This window comes from Rhinoraja longicauda, chromosome 26 (assembly GCF_053455715.1).
Source record: "Rhinoraja longicauda isolate Sanriku21f chromosome 26, sRhiLon1.1, whole genome shotgun sequence".
In the NCBI taxonomy this organism is placed as follows: domain Eukaryota; kingdom Metazoa; phylum Chordata; class Chondrichthyes; order Rajiformes; family Arhynchobatidae; genus Rhinoraja; species Rhinoraja longicauda.
The window spans coordinates 15,082,726-15,101,608 of NC_135978.1; the positions used below are offsets into that span (position 1 = coordinate 15,082,726).

Here is an 18,883-nt window from a genome sequence, read left to right on the forward strand (position 1 = left end):
AACACTGAACAATGACACTCGTCCTCGTATTCAGAAGTGACGGTTAAAGAGGGGAAACTGTGAAAGTGGAATAAGGACAAAAGGGACATGGAGAGTGTCGTGCCATCGAAGATACGGTGCCCTCCATAATGTTTGGGACAAAGATCCCCTCCATAATGTTTGGGACAAAGATCCCCTCCATAATGTTTGGGACAAAGATCCCCTCCATAATGTTTGGGACAAAGATCCCCTCCATAATGTTTGGGACAAAGATCCCCTCCATAATGTTTGGGACAAAGATCCCCTCCATAATGTTTGGGACAAAGATCCCCTCCATAATGTTTGGGACAAAGATCCCCTCCATAATGTTTGGGACAAAGATCCCCTCCATAATGTTTGGGACAAAGATCCCCTCCATAATGTTTGGGACAAAGATCCCCTCCATAATGTTTGGGACAAAGATCCCCTCCATAATGTTTGGGACAAAGATCCCCTCCATAATGTTTGGGACAAAGATCCCCTCCATAATGTTTGGGACAAAGATCCCCTCCATAATGTTTGGGACAAAGATCCCCTCCATAATGTTTGGGACAAAGATCCCCTCCATAATGTTTGGGACAAAGATCCCCTCCATAATGTTTGGGACAAAGATCCCCTCCATAATGTTTGGGACAAAGATCCCCTCCATAATGTTTGGGACAAAGATCCCCTCCATAATGTTTGGGACAAAGATCCCCTCCATAATGTTTGGGACAAAGATCCCCTCCATAATGTTTGGGACAAAGATCCCCTCCATAATGTTTGGGACAAAGATCCCCTCCATAATGTTTGGGACAAAGATCCCCTCCATAATGTTTGGGACAAAGATCCCCTCCATAATGTTTGGGACAAAGATCCCCTCCATAATGTTTGGGACAAAGATCCCCTCCATAATGTTTGGGACAAAGATCCCCTCCATAATGTTTGGGACAAAGATCCCCTCCATAATGTTTGGGACAAAGATCCCCTCCATAATGTTTGGGACAAAGATCCCCTCCATAATGTTTGGGACAAAGATCCCCTCCATAATGTTTGGGACAAAGATCCATCATTTATTTATTTGCCTCTCTACTCCACAATTTGAGATTTGTAATAGAAAAAACAATCACGTGTGGTTAAAATGCACATTGTCAGATTTTAATAAAGGCCATTTTTAGACATTTTGGTTTCTCCGTGTAGAAATCTCAAATTGCGGAGTACAGGCAAATAAATAAACGATGGGTCTTTGTCACAAACATTATTATGGAGGGCACTGTATTTAACGTGTGCATGGGATTGAGGAGGATGGCTGGAGATCATCTACTCGGTGAAATCACGGTTCCAACCAGGATTGTGCTGCTGTTGGTTTATTCTGTGCCAACTCGGCAACATTTACCAAGAGAGTTTCCGATAAAATGATCTGCATGTTCACACTCGGAGTGCACCTCTCAATAGACAATAGGTGCAGGAGGAGGCCATTCAGCCCTTCGAGCCAGTACCGCCATTCAATGTGATCATGGCTGATCATCCACAATCAGTACCCCGTTCCTGCCTTCTCCCCATACCCCCTGACTCCGCAATCATTAAGAGCTCTATCTAACTCTCTCTTGAAAGCATCCAGAGAATTGGCCTCCACTGCCTTCTGAGACAGAGAATTCCACAGATTTACAACTGTCTGACTGAAAAAGTTTTCCCTTATCTCCGTTCTAAATGGCCTACCCCTTATTCTTAAACTGTGGCCCCTGGTTCTGGACTCCCCCAACATTGGGAACATGTTTCCTGCCTCTAGCGTGTCCAATCCCTTAATAATCTTGTATGTTTCAATAAGATCCCCTCTCATCCTTCTAAATTCCAGTGTACAAGCCCAATCACTCCAGTCTTCCAAAATACGACAGTCCCGCCATTCCGGGAATTAACCTAGTGAACCTACGCTGCACTCCCTCAATAGCAAGAATGTCCTTCCTCAAATTTGGAGACCAAAACTGCACACAGTACTCCAGGTGCGGTCTCACTAGGGTCCTGTACAACTGCACACAGTACTCCAGGTGCGGTCTCACTAGGGTCCTGTACAACTGCACGTAGTACTCCAGGTGCGGTCTCACTAGGGCCCTGTACAACTGCTTCCTTTCACCACATAAAATGACTTTTTCTTGAAGTAAACATCATTTCATAAAAACATTTGAATATAAAAATCCTGAGTAACTCAGTGGGTCAGGCAGCATCTCTGAGGAATATTGTTTTGAATCTGAAAAGCCAGATTGTCACAGAGTGATGGGGCTTAACGTTTTGGGTATTTAACCGTAGCCCTTTCACATGGGTTCAAGAGTTCGGATCTCCAGTTTGGTAAGAGTCTGGCAGTCAGATTTACACAGGTTTTACTTTCAGATGAAAAGCTGAAAGCATATTTAGTTTCCGTTAGCAGACGTCAATATTAACAATAACATTTTATTTGCACTTTAGGGGCAATAATAGGCATTGAAAATACGTAGTTATATCCACATAGCGTCAGATATCAGTCTTACAATGGAGATTTGGCTTCTGAACAGCACACTCCGCCCCAATTCAGTTCTCTCCCCATGTCCGCCCAACATCAACAACATGGCCCCCAGTCCATATCCTCTCTTTCAAAGAGGAACGGTGTTGCTGAGAACTCCAGGCCAGCCTTAGCTCAGGGAATAAGGCTCAATGTGCTGGAGAAGGTGCCAGCCGCTGTCAGGGTTCACAGCCCAGGAAGGCAAACGGTGCAAACACGACTTGATTGAGCTGAATGTTCTTTCCCCATCCAAAAACACACAGGGATCAGGCTGTCCAACGATTCGCCGCAGTAAAGCCATGGCCAAAGTACGCTTCCAAGGCCATGGCCATGACCTAAAATGCGTCCTCTCAATCTCTGTAGGAAAATAACTGCAGGTGCTGGTTCAAATCGAGGGTATCACAAAATGCTGGAGTAACTCATTCTCTGCCACACTGCCACAGCAATACAAAGGCCGACTGCAGAAGCCTTGGGTTGTTCAACGCGACACAGTCGGTCGTTCTTGGTAGCCTCCCACTATGCCTGAGCTCCAGGTCATCAAAGATATACGCTCAGAACGAGCGTCTTCACCAAGTCAAGCTGCCGGGTACATCCTCAGCTCTTCCTGGATTCCAGGCTGGGCGTCACTATGTGATCCTGGAATTTCCAGAAGCTGATTGTCATGTCTGTCCGGATGCCGAGCTGGCTCAGAGCCAGCAGGGAAGCAAAGTTGTTGTAGCAGCACCTTGAAGACAGGCAGTGGCCACATCCAGTCAACTGCACCAGGTCTCGAGATGAGGGAAGGGAAAGCCCCAGTCCCCATCAAACCGCGCTCATTGTCCTATCTTTGAAATGGAAGTGTTTACACACGGTTCTACGGTTACAGAGCTCCATGCAGATCCTGTTAGGTGCTGCCAAGGTCACCGGCAGAGGGCAGAGCAGCAGCAGCTCGGCTGCTCAGAGTTCCAGAGGAGGTAATGTCAAATTCCACACTGATTCTGGTCGGCTGCAAGCAACAAAAAAAACAAGATCATGGTTTGAAAAAAATAGTGAGAGGGAAGGGGAGTGTGGGAGAGAGGGTGGGGGGGGGGAGGGGAGAGTGGGCGGGGGGAGGGGAGTGGGAGGGGGGGAAGGGGAGAGTGGGAGAGAGGAGGGGGAGGAGAGAGTGGGGAGAGGGGGGGAAGAGGGAGGGGAGAGTGGGAGAGGGGGGAGGAGAGTGGGAGAGGGGAGTCGGAGGGGGGAAGGGGAGGGGAGAGAGGGTGGGGAGGGGGGGGGGAGTGGGAGAGAAGGGGGGAGAGTGGGAGGGGAGAGTGGGATAGAGGGGGGAAGGGGGAGGGGAGTGGGAGAGAGGGGGAGAAGGGGAGAGAGGGTGGGGGGGGAGAGTGAGAGAGGGGGGAGGAGGAGAGGAGAGTGAGAGAGGGGGGGAGGGGGAGAGGAGAGTGGGAGAGGGGGGAGGGGAGAGGGGGGGAAGAGGAGAGTGGGAGAGAGGGTGGGGGGGAGAGGGAGGGGGAGAGGGAGGGGGAGAGGACCATCTCATGAACTAGGCTCACTTGCGGCTGTTGGCACAGAGAGAATGGGGTGAGTCGGGTTGCCCGTTGGGCACGATGTGTGGTCTTGTGACCCGTAGCTTTGCCACCCACCTGCCTGGAAGATTTCAGTACCGATGCACTGCGCTTGCTGGGGCCGACTGGGTCAGCTCCACGCTGGAGGAGGATACGGATGTTGGGGACATAACTCCATGTGCATCCCAGGGCAGGCTTCACCCCTCCGCCAATGTCCCGGACCATACAGTTGGTCACCTGTGAAACAGTCAGAGCCATAGAGTGATACAGTGTGGAAACAGGCCCTTCGGCCCAACTTGCCCACACCAGCCAACATGTCCCAGCTACACTAGTCCCACCTGCCTGCGTTTGGTCCATATCCCTCCAAACCTGTCTAACTGTTTCTTAAACTTTGGGATAGTCCCTGCCTCAACTACCTCCTCTGGCAGCTTGTTCGATACACCAGCCACCCTTTGTGTGAAAAAGTTAACCCTCCGATTCCAATTAAATCTTTCCCCCTTCACCTTGAACCTTTGACCTCTGGTCCTCGATTCACCTACTCTGGGCAAAAGACTGTGCATCTACCCAATCAATTCCTCTCATGATTTTATACACCTCTATAAGGTCACGCCTCATCCTCTTGTGCTCCAAGGAGTCGAGTCCCAGCCTACTAAACCTCTCCCTATTTGCTCAGATCCCCTAGTCCTGGCAACATCCTTGTAAATATTCTCTGTACCCTTCCCAGCTTGCCCAAGGAGAATGGTTCATGTGATAGGAGAATTAGGCCATTCGGTCCATCAAGTCTACCCCGCCATTCAATCATGGTTGTTCAATCTTTCCCTCCTAACCCCATTCCCCTGCCTTCTTCCCATAACCCCTGACATCTGTACTAATCAATAATCTATCAATCTGCCTCAAAAATATCCTTTGACGGCCTCCACAGCCTTCTGTGGCAATGAATTCCACAGATTCACTACTCTGACGAAAAAAATTCCGCCTCATCTCCTTCCTAAAGGAACGTCCTTTAATTCTGAGGCTATGACCTCTGGTCCTAGACTCTCTTACGAGTGCAAACAGCCTCTCCACATTCACTCCATCCAGGCCTTCCACTATTCTGGAATCAATTGGCTTTTCACTTATGGTTTTATGTCTTTGCTGTTTGCGGATGGGCTGAATTAAAATATAGTAAACGACTAGACCAAGTGGACCCGTTGGGCCCAAACCTCTCCTGCATTGGTGCAGCACCCTCTCCTTCCCCCTTCCCCCCCCCCCCCCCTCCCCTTTTTGGTTATAGTTCAGGAACAAACAAAGGAGAATTTTAGCATAGAGAAGAAATGGAAATGCTGGTTAACAGAAGAAGACTCAAAGTGTTGGAGTAACTCATCAAGTCACACAGCATCGCAGGTTTGAGGGTCCGAATCCAAAATGTCACCGATCAGTGTTCTCGTTAGATGCTGCCCGACCCATTTAGTTATTCCAGCACTTTGTGATTGAATTAAAATGTGTTAAACTACCAGTGAATATCCGACCCTCTAATTCAGACGAGAAGGAACACAATCTATGCCGGTTCATGATGCATTCTCCGACCTCTGACATACCAGGTCATCTCAGCGCCACCCTCCTACATATCCCCGATCAGCTCCTCCAAATTACAATGCCTTGAGGTTAGAGAGTAGCATAAAGCTGTCACCCATAATTTCACTCCAAAGCAATCCCAGTTTCCTGACTCCAGGCAAATGACAGCCCTCATCCCTGGAACTGGAATCATTCTGAAAAATATCCTATGTGCCACTACAAAGTTTTGTAGTGCTGTGCTCAAAGATTCAGCCAAGGACTATTTATGTGAGCACATCATTCAGAGTTAGACAGAGTCTGAAGAAGGGTCCCGACCCGAAACATCACCTATCCCTTTTCTCCGGGGATGCTGTCTGACCCGCAGAGTTACACCAGCACTTGGTGTCTATCTTTGGAAGAACCAGCACCTGCAGTTCTTTGTTTCGACATCATTAAGAGCCCTCCGTGCGGGACAGGTCTTGTACTCACAATCACTGCGACGCCCAATTCTCTGGCTAATAGCTTCAGTTCTCTCGCGAGTTGCATCATGAGGGACATACCTACAAGATAAAATCCATAAAATACACATGCGATACACATACAAATCCATAAAATACACATGCAATACACATACAAATCCATAAAATACACATGCAATACACATACAAATCCATAAAATACACAGGAATGGGTGACGTTTCAGGAAGAAGGGTCTCGAGCCGAAACGTCACCCACTCCTACTCCCCAGAGACGCTGCCTGTCTCGCTGAGTTTTTCCAGCATGTTGTGTCTATCATCCCAAGTTATTGTCGTTTTAAGACTTTCCAGTTGACCATTCTGTCTCCTCCAGTGGGCAGTAAACCAACCACCTCTGGGCTCCCTTCCCTGGTCCTGTCAAACAGTGAGTAATGGAAGAGGTTGCCAGCCAGTCCCCCAGCTCCGACTTTCCAAGAAGGAATAGCAGCAGAAGACCTTGGTCGGAATTTCCCAGCAACTTTTTAGATTCGTTTCGAGATACTAGAATGGAAACAGGCCCTTCAGCCCACCGCGTCCACTGCAGCCATCGATTGCCCGTTCACTCTAGTTTCATGTTATCCCACTTTCACATCCACTTTCTACACACCAGACGCCAATGAACCTACAGACATGCATGCCTTTGGGATGTGGGAAGTAACCGGAGCACCTGACGGAAACCCAAAGGGAGAACGCGCAAACTCCACGTTGGGGTCAAAGGGAGAATGTGTAAACTAGCTCAGAGAGCACCCGATGTCAGGATCGAACCCTGGTCTCTGGCGCTGTGAGGCAGCAGCTCTACCAGCTGCTCCCACTGTGCCACCCCAACTGTAACATCCATATGGAGGCACGAGGAACTGCAAATGCTGGAACCTTGCGGAGAACACAAGAGTGCTGAGTAACTCAGCGGGTCTGGCACAAACTCTGGAGGACATGGGTTGGCGATGGTTTGGGTTGAGACCTTTCTTCAGACTAGTGGATCGGCAACGCTTTGGATTTGGACTCATTTTCAGACTGATGGATGGGCAATATTGTGGGTCGTGCAGCCTGAAGAAGGGTCCCAGCCAGAAACATCAACTAGACACATCCTCCAGAGATGCTGCCTGACCCGCTGAGTTACCCCAGCACTTTGTGTTTTTACAAAACATCCAAATCTTGGGATGTGTGGATTCGGGGAGATATTATTCACATGATCCCCCTCGTGGGATAGATAAAAGTTCTTTCGTATCATATCGACCTCCACTGGCCATCGCCTACTGGTTGCCTGATACATCTCTGCCTTCCCACACCGAGGAGAAAGCAACCACCCTCTAGATCACCCGGCCTGGAGTCAAGAACAATTCCAGCAGCCTACCCTCACCATCACAAGCACCCAGCCCAGGCCATCACACAAACCAAGTTCCCTCCCATTGACTCCATTTGGACCTCACGCTGCCTCGGCAAGGCCAGCAGCATAATCAAGGACGAGTCGCACCCCCTCTTCTCCACTCTCCCATCGGGTAGAAGTGTGAAAACGCACACCTCCTGATTGCTATCAGGCCACTGAATCATCCTACCACAACTAGAGAGCAGTGCTGAACTACTATCTACCTCTTTGGTGACCCTCGGACTATCCTTCATCGGACTTTGCTGCTTTAACCTTGCACTAAACGTTATTCCCTTACCATGGATCCATACACTGTAAGTGCATCGATTGTAATCATGTATTTGTCTTTCCGCTGACTGGGCAACAAAAGCTTTTCACTGCACCTCGTGAAAAGTACACGTGACAATAAACAGAACTGAACTAAATATCACTAGAAATTGAAAAAAAGACACTATTTATTTACCAGCTCTTTGGCTTATCTCCAACACTCTCGGCAGACACGGCCCAGAGATCAATGCACCATTCCCAGAAAGGCTTTCAACACTATTTAGATTGGGAAATGTTAACAGAACTGTAGGGAGGGGGAAAGTGTGTCCCTATCTTCCACATTTCCTCACGACGCAGAAGGCCGTTCGGTCCATCGAGTATGTGGCGGCTGGCGAGGCCATCGCCAGTTTCTCCGTCTCTTTGGGTGAAGAGATTGGCTCTAACTTTGAAAGGCTGAGCTCCATTTAAAAATAAATGCTGCCTTAATGCGGGACTCCCTAGCCCAGGTGCTCACAACCCTTTCAAACCTGTTTAATTGCCCTCAACAATTCAATGAGATTATCAATAATGAAAGTAAAGAGTGCAGGAAATACTCAACGGTCAGAGAGGTGACCACAACTATATGATCACTGCTGGCATTTTCTGTTTCTAAGTTCAGATTTCCAGCAATCACAATTTTCTTTTTAGAAATAGTGTGGAAATAGGCCTTTCGGCCCACTGACTCCACGCCGGCCATCGATCAGCCATACACCAGTTCCATGCTATCCCACTTTTGCACTCTACGCACTGGGGGCAATTAACCTACAAACCTGCACATCTGTGGGATGAAACGGGAGCACCTGGAGAAAACCCACGCAGTCACAGGGAGAACATGCAAACTCCACACAGACAGCACCCGAGGTCAGGATTGATCCCCTGGCGCTGTGAGGCACCAGCTCTACTGCTGGCCCGCTGTTCCTTCCCCCCCCCCCCCACAGACCTTGTTTTCTAATTTAATTTTCCATATACGTAATTGAGTAAAAAGCCTTCGACCTTACAACCCAGGGAGGAAGATGTGAGGAAGATGCGAACACAAACCACCGGCGGGCAGCCTACACTCCCACACTCCCTCCGCTTGAACCCCTCACTCGTTGCTCTGAACCTGGAGCCGACCAGCCCGCCCGACGGTAGGGTTCCCGCCACAAGCTCACCTTCCATCTGCTGGCCCCCCAGAATGGGGGAGAGCACGGCTGTGGCGGAGTCGAGCACGAGGGCCTTCACCGAGCCACACGTCACCTGCAGAAACAAGATGGCCCCCGTCATCACCACCGCCCGGTGAGAGAGCGGGAGGGAGGGGGGGGGGGTGACATGGCGAGCGGGCGCCAACAAGGGGCGGTAAGTGCAGGAAGGAACTGCAGATGCAGGTCTGTACCGAGTATAGACACAAAGTGCTGGAGCAACTCAGCGGGTCAGGCAGCATCTCTGGAGAAAAGGAACAGGGTGACATTTCGGGTTGGAACCCTTCTTCAGACTGAAAGTAGAGGAGGGGGGGGGGGGGGGGGGGGAACTGGAGGTAGGGACAGGCCAGAACTAACCAGGGCAAGCAACAGATGACCAAGGAAGGGTGGAGTTCATAATTGGCTGGGGAAGAGGTGATAATAAAGGGATACAAGGATGTGAACAGTGGCAGGAAAAGATACAGGGATGCCAACAGTAGCAGTAAGTCATCCATTTCCTAATGGCAGGAGGACGGGCCGGGGTAGGGCAGTGGGGGGTAGGGTGGGGGGCGGGGGGAATGGAACCTGCATGTGGGTAGTTCAGTATTCGTGATCGAGTGGGCCACCCTCCCTCCCCCACGAGGCCAGTACCTGGCACGTGGAGCTCGCCCGGAAATCCTGCAGCACCTCCAGCAAGCGGTGCACCTCAAACACCCGGACCACCTCGATCCTCTGGAGAGCTTCGCTCTGCACAATGATGGGGAGAAAGTGTGAGGGAGAAAATAGAAGAGTGCAGGACAAGAACTGGCCCTCCAGCCCACAATGGATGTCTCTGCCCGCACATGATGCCAAGACCAACTCTTATCTGCCTGCACATGATCCATGCCCCCGCATATCCATATGCCGAGCCAAAAGCCTCTCAAATGCCTGCCTCAACCACCAACCCTGGCAGTGTTCCCGAAACTTGCAACTCTCTGTGAAACAAAACCTTATCCCATACATCTCCGTTAAACCTTGCCACTCTCACCTCAAAGCTAGTGTATGTCCTCTAATATTTGATTTTCCCATCCTGAAAAATAAAAGTTCTGACCGTCTACCCGATCTCTGTATCTCCTTATGTTATACGCCAATCCTGAGAGGCATGGAATGGGTGGGCAGTCAGTGGGATAGGAAGAGGGTGAAGGAGTGACAGGAACGGGGTGGAAAAGCCAGGAAGAAAAAATAAAGCGCGAGTTGACAAAGTGCTGGGGCACCCCAAAATATGGATGGCACGGTGGCGCAGAGGTAGAGTTACACCCCCCCCCCCACAGCGCCAGAGACCCGGCTTCGATCCTCACTGTGGATGCTGTCTGTGTGGAGTTTGCATGTTCTCCCTGTGACTGGGTGGATTTCCTCCGGGTGCTCCGGTTTCCTCCCACGCTTCAAAGACGTGCAGGTTTGTAGGCTGATTGGCTTCTGGAAATTGTCCCTAGTGTGTCGGATGGAACCGGTGTACGGGCGATCGATGGTTGGCATGGGCTCGTTGGGCCCGAGGGCTCGTTTCTACGCTGCGTCGCTAAAGTCCAAAATGATTCCAGCTCAATCAGAGTGTTTTTGACCATAGACACAAAATGGTCAACTCACAGCAGGTCAGGCAGCATCAATGGGGAGAAGGAATGGGTGATGTTTCGGGTCGTGATCCTTCTTCAGACTGAGAGTCAAGGGAGAGAGAGGAGTGAGGAGGTAAGAGAGAGTTAGTCATAGATAAGGAAATTAGAATAGTTCATTGTTAGCTGAGGGAAAGCTGACAACGAGGCACGCAATCAGTAAAATTAATCAGGGCAGTGAAACTAGTCGGAGAACTAGAGTGGGGGAAGGAACAAAGAGAGAGCAGGAAAGCAAGGGTACGTGCAGTTAGAGAAATCAAATTCATACCGTTGGGTTGTAAGCTGCCCAAGCGAAATACGAGGTGCTGTTCCTCCAAGTTGCGTTGGGCCTCACTCTGACAGTGGAGGAGGCCAAGGACAGGCAGGTCAGTGTGGGAATGGGATGGGGAGTTAATGTGTGTGTGTGTGTGTGTGTCAGTGCACAGGGTGGTGTGGAGGGGTGAGTGAGAGAGGGAGTGGGGAGTTGGCCAGGCCCCTACCTGTTCCTCCAGGCTGTCCACCTGGCTCTGCACCAGCTGCAGGAGGCGGCCGCTGCTCAGCCCCCCCGACGTGTCGACGTACAGCACCTTCTGCTTCAGCGCACACGCAACGTTGACGGCCAGGCTGAGGCACACCTTTAACACAGGTCAGAGCAGAGCTGAGACCACTGAGGCTGGCTGGTGCCTCAGCACCCCAACCCCGCCAGCTGTACACACCGATAAACGTTGAGAGGATGGAGTTGACAAGGAGGGGCAGGAGTGTCGGTGTGGGAGGAACGGCGGATGGGACAGGTCTCGTTGACACGGCCAGATCTTGTGGAATTCATCCTCAGTGATTATCAACATCTCTCTCACCTACACCCACCTACACACTGAACTCTTACTCCTCGGGATCGAGAACATAAAACACTACACGCGGCACAGTGGCGCAGCCAGCGGTAGAGTTGCTGCCTTACAGCGCTAGAGACCCAGGTTCCATCCTGACTACAGGTGCTGTCTGTACGGTCCATTCACCCTGTGACCATGTGGGTTTTCCCCGGGTGCTCTGGGTTCCGCCCGCATTCCAAAGACGTGCAGGTTTGTAGTAAATTGGCTTCTGTAAACTGTCCCTAGTGTGTACGATTGAACTAGTGTATGGGCGATCGTTGGTCGGCCTGGACTCGGTGGACCTGCTTCCAGGCTGTGTCCGTAAAGCTAAGCCACAGCACAGAAAGGGGCCCTTCAGCCCATCCTGCCAATGCCGACTATGAAGCTAATCTAAACATATCATCTGCCTAGCACGGCCTGTCTATATCCCTCCATTGATAGACACAAAATACTGGAGGACTGTGGGACAGGCAGCAGCTCTGGAGACAAGGAACGGGTGACGTTTTGGGTTGACCGTTCCTATATCCCACCATTCGCTGCCTGTTCATGTGCCTCTCTAAATGACCTCGATGTCTAACCCAATTAGACATTAGGGACAAAGTAGTGAAGATCAAAAGCCCCAAATGCTCTCTGCAGGTTCATTAACCTGAATGGGCAGCTTGAGTGGGTCATTTCACAACCTCTGCAGGTTCACAAGGAACCTGCAATCATAAGTTCATAAGTGATAGGAGCAGAATTAGGCCATTCGGCCCATCAAGTCTACTCCGTCATTCAATCATGGCTGATCTATCTCTCCCTCCTAACCCCATTCTCCTGCCTTCTCCCCATAACCCCCGACACCTGTCCTAATCAAGAATCAATCGATCTCTGCCTTAAAAATATCCATTGACTTGGCCTCCACAACCTTCAGTGGCAATGAATTCCAAAGATTCACCACCCTCTGACAAAAGAAATTCATCCTCATCCTAAAGGAACGTCCTTTAATTCTGAGGCCGGGACCTCTGGTCTTAGACTCTCCCACTAGTGGAAACATCCTTTCCACATCCACTCTATCCAAGTCTTTCACTATTCGGTAAGTTTCAATGAGGTCCCCCCTCATCCTTCTCAACTCCAGCGAGTACAGGCCCAGTGCCGTCAAAAGCTCATCATATGTTAACCCACTCGTTTAGTTTAGTTTAGTTTAGATCCAGCGCGGAAACAGACCCTTCAGCCCACAGAGTGTGATCCCTAGTGTGGGTGTAAGATAGTGTCAGTGATCCCCGCACAATAACACTATCTTACACCCACACTAGGGACAATTTATCGAAACGTATAAGCTTATTAAGGGGTTGGACATGTTAGAGGCAGGAAACATGTTCCCAATGTTGGGGGAGTCCAGAACCAGGGGCCACAGTTTAAGAATAAGGGGTAGGCCATTTAGAACTGAGATGAGGAAAAACTTTTTCAGTCAGAGAGTTGTGAATCTGTGGAATTCTCTGCCTCAGAGGGCAGTGGAGGCCAATTCTCTGAATACATTCAAGAGAGAGCTAGATAGAGCTCTTAAGGATAGCGGAGTCAGGGGGTATGGGGAGAAAGCAGGAACGGGGTACTGATTGAGAATGATCAGCCATGATCACATTGAATGGCGCTGCTGGCTCGAAGGGCCGAATGGCCTACTCCTGCACCTATTGTCTATTGTCTAATTTACATTTATACCAAGCCCATTAACCTACAAGCCTGCACGTCTTTGGCATGTGGAAGGAAACCGAAGTTCTGGGAGAAAACCCCTCGCAGGTGACGGGGAGAACGTACAAACTCCGTTCAGACAAGCACCCGTAGGCAGGATCGAACCCAGGTCTCTGGCGCTGTAAGCACTGTAAGGCAGCAACTCTCCCGCTGCGCCACCGTGCCGCACGGCCGTTCCTGGGATCATTCTTGAAAAACCTCCTCTGGACCCTCTCCAGAGCCAGCACACTGACTGCAGAGCGACAGTGGGGCCCCACCTGCTGGGGGATGGCTGCATCACCTGGGGGCACATGGGCTGTTGGACTCTGCCTCCTGGTGGAGTACGCTGGTATCTCGTGTGAGTAACTGGTGTAGAGAGGATGTTGCCACCGGGACTAGAGGTCATAGTCTCAGAATTAAAGGACGTTCTTTTAGGAAGATGAGGAGGAATTTCTTTCGTCAGAGGGTGGTGAATCTGTGGAATTCTATGCCACAGAAGACTGTGGAGGCAAAGTCAGTGGATATATTTAAGACAGAGGTTCTTGATTAGTACAGGTGTCAGAGATTATGGGGAGAAGGCAGGAGAATGGGGTTAGGAGGGAGAGGTGGATGATTGAATGGCAGAGTAGACTTGATGGGTCGAATGGCCTAATTCTATTCCTATCGCTTATGATCTTAATCCAGCATCTGCAGTTCCTCCGTACACTTCACTCCTGGAGTTGCCCACGCAAATCATCCCTAGTGAGGGTCAACTCAGAGGTTTGATGAAAATGAAACGTGATTTACAAATGCCATAGTTTATAGGAAGGAGGGTCTGAGGGAAATGAATTATATGGTTCAGGTTAGAGCACTGAAGAATAAGGGAGACCCATTTATACAAGCGTCACAAATTCAAAAAGTGCCAGGGTCAGTCAGCCTCAGATGAATGTACTGTAAATCTTCTGGGCGAGGAGTTTTCCGAGAAAACTGAAGAGGAATGATGAATGGTTGGACCGAGGATCTTTTCGCTACCTAGATAAAATCTGCAAGAACAGCAGCTGCAAACAACCAGTCTTCTTACCTGAGTCTTTCCACTGCCTGGAGCTCCGACAAACTCTGTTAGCTCTCCTGTATAAAGGCCCGAATCCAGCAACTTGTCCAGGCTACAGAGGGGAAGCAGACACCTCGAGTAAAAAATGGCTGAGCAGACAGCACTATGACCCAACTCCTCAAAGCAGCAACAGCAACAGCAACATCTGATGTTTCCACTAGAGGGCGAGCCTAGGACCAGAGGCCATAGCATCGGAATAAAGGGGCATACCTTCAGGAAGGAGGTGAGGAGGAATTCCTTTCGTCAGAGGGTGATGAATCTGTGGAATTCATTGTCACAGAAGGCTGTGGAGGCCGGGTCAATGGATATTTTTAAGGCAGAGTTAGATAAGATTCTTGATTAGTGCGGGTGTCAGGGGTTATGGGGAGAAGGCAGGAGGATGGGGTGGAGAGGGAGAGATAGATCAGCAATGATTGAATGGCGGAGTGGACTAGATGGATTTTGCCCCTATCACTTATGAATTTAGTTCAAGGCAGGTGAGCTGAAACCGTCCCCACCCTTGCAAACCTTTCCTGCGATTTTTTTTCTAACATTGACACTGGGTTACTCTGGAAGTTGGGCCGAAGGGCCTGTTTCCTTGCTGTATGACGATACTCAGAAATCAGGCAATCTGTCAGTAATTCAACACTGGGTGTGCACTGTTAAATCCCATTCCCAGTGATACACAGTAAAGCTGGATCCCAAGTGTACACTGCAATGCAGGATTAAAAATCAATCAAACAGCATTGCAAGAGCATCACTGTTTATGGCCTGCTCACTTTCTTTTCCTGGAAACTGGTAATGAGTAATCATTAAAAACTGAGGAGCATAGGAATTTAGACACAAATGGCTGCAGTGACTCAGCAGGGTGGGAGAAGTGTTGTCGAGATAGTTGTGGGAGTCAGTGAGCTTAAAATAGACGTCAGATGACAGTCTATCATCTATGATGGAGACTGCGAGATCAAGAAAGGGGAGGGAGGTGTCGGAGATGGTCGAAGTGAATTTGAGTGCAGGATGAAAATTGGTGCTGAATTTATTTGTTTTGAGATGCAGCATGGAAAAGGCCCTTCCATGAACTGTTCGGTGAACTTTTGTAACTTTGTCGGCACCAGAAACATGGCGGCTCCTGTGTACTGCCCAGGTGAGGTCTGCTGTGTGATTTTACGGCGTTGTATGCAAAACAAAGCATTTCACTGTACCTCGGTACATTTAGTTTAGAGATAGAGTGCACAAACAGACCCTTTGGTGCACCGAGTCTGAGCCGACCAGCCATACCTGCACATTAACACTATCTCTACACTCCCTTGGGACAATTTACAATGTTACCAAAGCCAATTATCCTACAAACCTGTATGGGATCTTTGGAGTGTGGGAGGAAGCCGGAGCGCCCGGAGAAAACTCACACAAGTCACGGGGAGCATGTACAAACTCCGTACAGACAGCACCCGTGGTCAGGATCGAACCCATGTCTCTGGCGCTGTAAGGCAGCAAGTCTACCTCCACGCCTCCGTGCAACCCCTGTACATGTGACAATAAAGCATGATCGGTTCATTGAATTCGGCCCATTGATCGCATCCATTGATCACCTGTTCACACGGGTTCTGTTATCCCACTTTCGCATCCACTCCCTAAACACAAGGGGTAATTTACAGAGGCCAATGAATCTGCAAACCAGCACATCTTTGGGATGTGGGAGGAGACACACGTGGTCAAAGGGAGAACTTGCAGGCTCCTCCCTGAGAACAGTGAATCTCTGGCATTCTTTACCCAGAGTCATGGAGACTGGATCACTGGAGGAAGGAGACTGACTTTTGAAAGGTGGGGAGTTGAAAGCTGGAATTGGGACAGAGAGATCTGGGTCACTGTGGGGTTTAGTGGGAGGGCAGGCTTGAGGGGCCAGGGATCCGATTCCTGTTCTCCCTGTGATCGTGTGGCTTTCCTCTCAGATCACAAAGACCAAACAAAGGTTTGTAGATAATTAGTTTCATTTAAATTAATTAGATTAATTAGTCTCTTTTTTTTTAGTTTAGAGATACAGCGCGGAAACAGGCCCTTCGGCCCACCGGGTCCACGCCGACCAGCGATCCCCGCATATTAATACTGTCCTACACACACTAGGGACAATTTTTACATTTTTACAATTTTTACGTTTACCAAGCCAATGAACCTAGAAACCAGTACGTCTTTGGAGTGTGTGAGGAAACCGGAGATCTCAGAGAAAACCCAGGCACGTCACGGGGCGAACGTACAAACTCCGCACAGACAGCGCCCATTGTCGGGATCGGGGTCTCCGGTGCTGCAAGCGCTGTAAGGCAACAATTCTACCGCTGCGCCACCGTGACTCTATAAATGACCCCTAGTGTATAGGGAGTGGATGTGAAAGTGGGATAAGGTAGAACTCGTGTCAACAGCTGCTCGATGGTTGCTGTCTACTTGGCGGGCCGCATTGAATGATTCAACGATACTTTATTGTCACATGTACCCGGGTAGAGTGAAATGCTTTGAGATGGTTATGGACGACCTATATCATGCAGTTTTTCTCTCCGGCATAGCAGGTGGATTGGGCAGTACTTACCTCTGGTTGCCTGTGGACAGGATGGCAGTGGAACCCAGCAGTTCCTCATACACGTCGGCACCATTGCAAGGGAATGGGGAATACTGAGCAAGTAGCACACGTCTCACAGCCACCAGAGTCTGAAAGCAGGAAAAAGCTGACCGTAGGCAAATTCAAGAAATAAACTGCAGAACTTTACATTATCAGTAGAAAGGAAGTTAAACTACATCCCCGTAGTGAAAAGGTTTAGTCTTAGAGCTGAATACACCAAGTTGCCTTCAGATAGAAATAACATTCGAGGCAGTTTCTTTATTACCTTGTAAGAAATGGAACACCGCTGTGCCAGATCTTCAATGTCTACAGACACTAAGTCCACCACTGAAACAGATTGAAGAGTATGTAAGAAGAGTAGAAATAAGGAACAGAGGGTACTGGTTTATAAAAGACAGAGTGCTGGAGCGGCTCAGTGGGTCAAGCAGCATCTCAGGAGAATATCCATGTTCTCCTGAGATGCTGCCTGACCCTCTGAGCTACTCCAGCGCTCCTTGTCTTCTGAAGAGTACGCAAGGCTGATTGTACATAACTCAGTACAGAGGACCCAGACTGGCGTCTGAAGTCTCTGAAGCTCTGTGTCTACCCAAGCCATGGGGACTGGCTCATCTCCAAGGAATACCTATTAAACTTCGAGGCACAGCTATGAGCATCACACTCATCACAGTCCCTGTTACATTAGTGGGTGATGTGGAGATAATCCTTTGCATTGTCCTTGCACACGCCAAGAGGCGAAATTCTTGTAATGTTATGTCAAGATGCTGTATGTATGCCAGTCCCCATGGCTTGGTGATCTTACTAAAGGAGATCTAAAATTTCCAACTTTCAAATGCAAAACAGTGGCTATGCTGAAATAAAACCTGCTCGAAATATTCATCAAGTCAGGTAGCATCCACAGAGAGAGAATAATTGACATTTCAGGCCATTATTTGTAGTCAAAACTGAAAAAAGTTAGAAATTAAACACATTTTAAATTGCAGGGTAATGGGGGTGGAAAATAACACTGGGGAACAGGAACATTTTAAAATTTATTAAATGTTGATATCTGGGACAACATTGAGCGTGATAAAGCAATGGAGCATGGAAATAGGCCCTTTGGCCCAACTTGCCTATGCTGACCAAGGTGGCATTCTGGCTGCATTTGTCCCATATCCCTCTAAATCCTGTCTATCCATATTTCTGTCCAATTATATAGTCTATACATTATTGCCCATCCTTAAACCTCTTGAACTAAGTTGCTTGTTTGGTCATTTGAGAGTTAACCCTCAGTGGGTCTGGAGTCACAGTGGTCCATATACAACCCCCCACCCCCACCATCTGGTGACCAGGTTGCACATAGAAGTGTTGGAAAGATGGCAAGGGCGAAATAATGTAATAGAGGCAATTGGAAGAATTACAAAAGGTCAAGAGATAGAAAAAAACTGCCGCAAAACCTCGAGAACTCTGGCCTTATGTTAGTTATAATTACCCAGCAGAGTCTTTTAAGTAACATTTGTCATAATTCAGGAAGCAAGGAGTAAACAAAGATCTGGGACTCAATCCAATCCCGCAGGAAATCCTATTTTGGTGTCCAATTGAATTCCACCAAATGAAAAATTGGCGAGATTCGGCTTGCAAGGGAATGCATTCAAGTTGGGAACTTAACATGTCGACGTCTCTCTCTGCCTGGGCACTCGTACAGCACGATAATTGGCGATACTGCCCTCTGGTGCGCCCTGAGGCCGTAAGACTATATTTGTGAGTATTGCATTTCCCACCAGGGTCTACGGGGCGACAAGCCACTCCATACCTGTTTTCGCATTCTGCTCTTTTAAAGCCTGGACGAGCTGGGCGGTGGCTCCGGGGCAGATGCCCTCTCTGAGGATCACCATGGTGGGGGAGCGGCTTTGGGTTTCCTGATGCCCAAGGGGGGGGGATTGCGGCATAAACGGGACAAAGTAAAAAAGGGGGGTGGGGTGGGGTGGGATGGGGAGGCGGCAAAGGGTGTGAGCAGCCGAGTGAGCCCCAGTTGCCCAGCAGCTTGTCCAGCAAGCCCTATCCTGCAGCTCGGCGCTTTCCCGCCACAATCT

At 49.3% G+C, this 18,883-nt stretch overlaps 2 protein-coding genes across 3 annotated transcripts in view; one reads left to right on the forward strand and one right to left on the reverse strand.

The window, feature by feature from the left end:
* Positions 1-2,519: 2,519 nt before the first annotated feature.
* On the reverse strand, positions 2,520-18,864 carry rad51d (RAD51 paralog D). Of its 2 annotated transcripts, XM_078422478.1 has the most exons (10): positions 18,604-18,864; positions 17,080-17,141; positions 16,785-16,903; positions 14,201-14,282; positions 11,071-11,205; positions 9,597-9,692; positions 8,940-9,024; positions 6,094-6,164; positions 4,150-4,308; positions 2,520-3,515 (listed from the first exon to the last, which is right to left on the reverse strand). In XM_078422478.1, the coding sequence occupies exons 1-10, from the start codon at positions 18,737-18,739 to the stop codon at positions 3,414-3,416; spliced, it is 1,047 nt and encodes a 348-aa protein (XP_078278604.1). In that variant the 5' UTR covers positions 18,740-18,864; the 3' UTR covers positions 2,520-3,413. The 2 variants fall into 2 exon arrangements, with proteins under 2 accessions (XP_078278604.1, XP_078278605.1); XM_078422479.1 differs by lacking the exon at positions 17,080-17,141.
* clip2 (CAP-GLY domain containing linker protein 2) overlaps positions 18,439-18,883 on the forward strand; it is a 107,622-nt gene continuing 107,177 nt past the window's right edge. The window contains exon 1 of the mRNA XM_078422475.1: positions 18,439-18,551. The gene's annotated coding sequence lies outside the window, so the exon portion shown is untranslated. The remainder of the gene's footprint in view (positions 18,552-18,883) is intronic.

What these genes read in the sequence shown, in the direction of transcription:
- rad51d (XM_078422478.1), bottom strand. Translation starts at nt 18,739, where the DNA reads ATGCCGCAATCCCCCCCCCTTGGGCATCAGGAAACCCAAAGCCGCTCC. An exon ending in GGGGGGCCAGCAGATGGAAG is followed by an intron (nt 6,165 to 8,939) that starts GTGAGCTTGTGG and finishes TTTATCTTGTAG; the next exon opens with GTATGTCCCTCATGATGCAA. An exon ending in TACTGAAATCTTCCAGGCAG is followed by an intron (nt 3,516 to 4,149) that starts GTGGGTGGCAAA and finishes TGTTGCTTGCAG; the next exon opens with CCGACCAGAATCAGTGTGGA.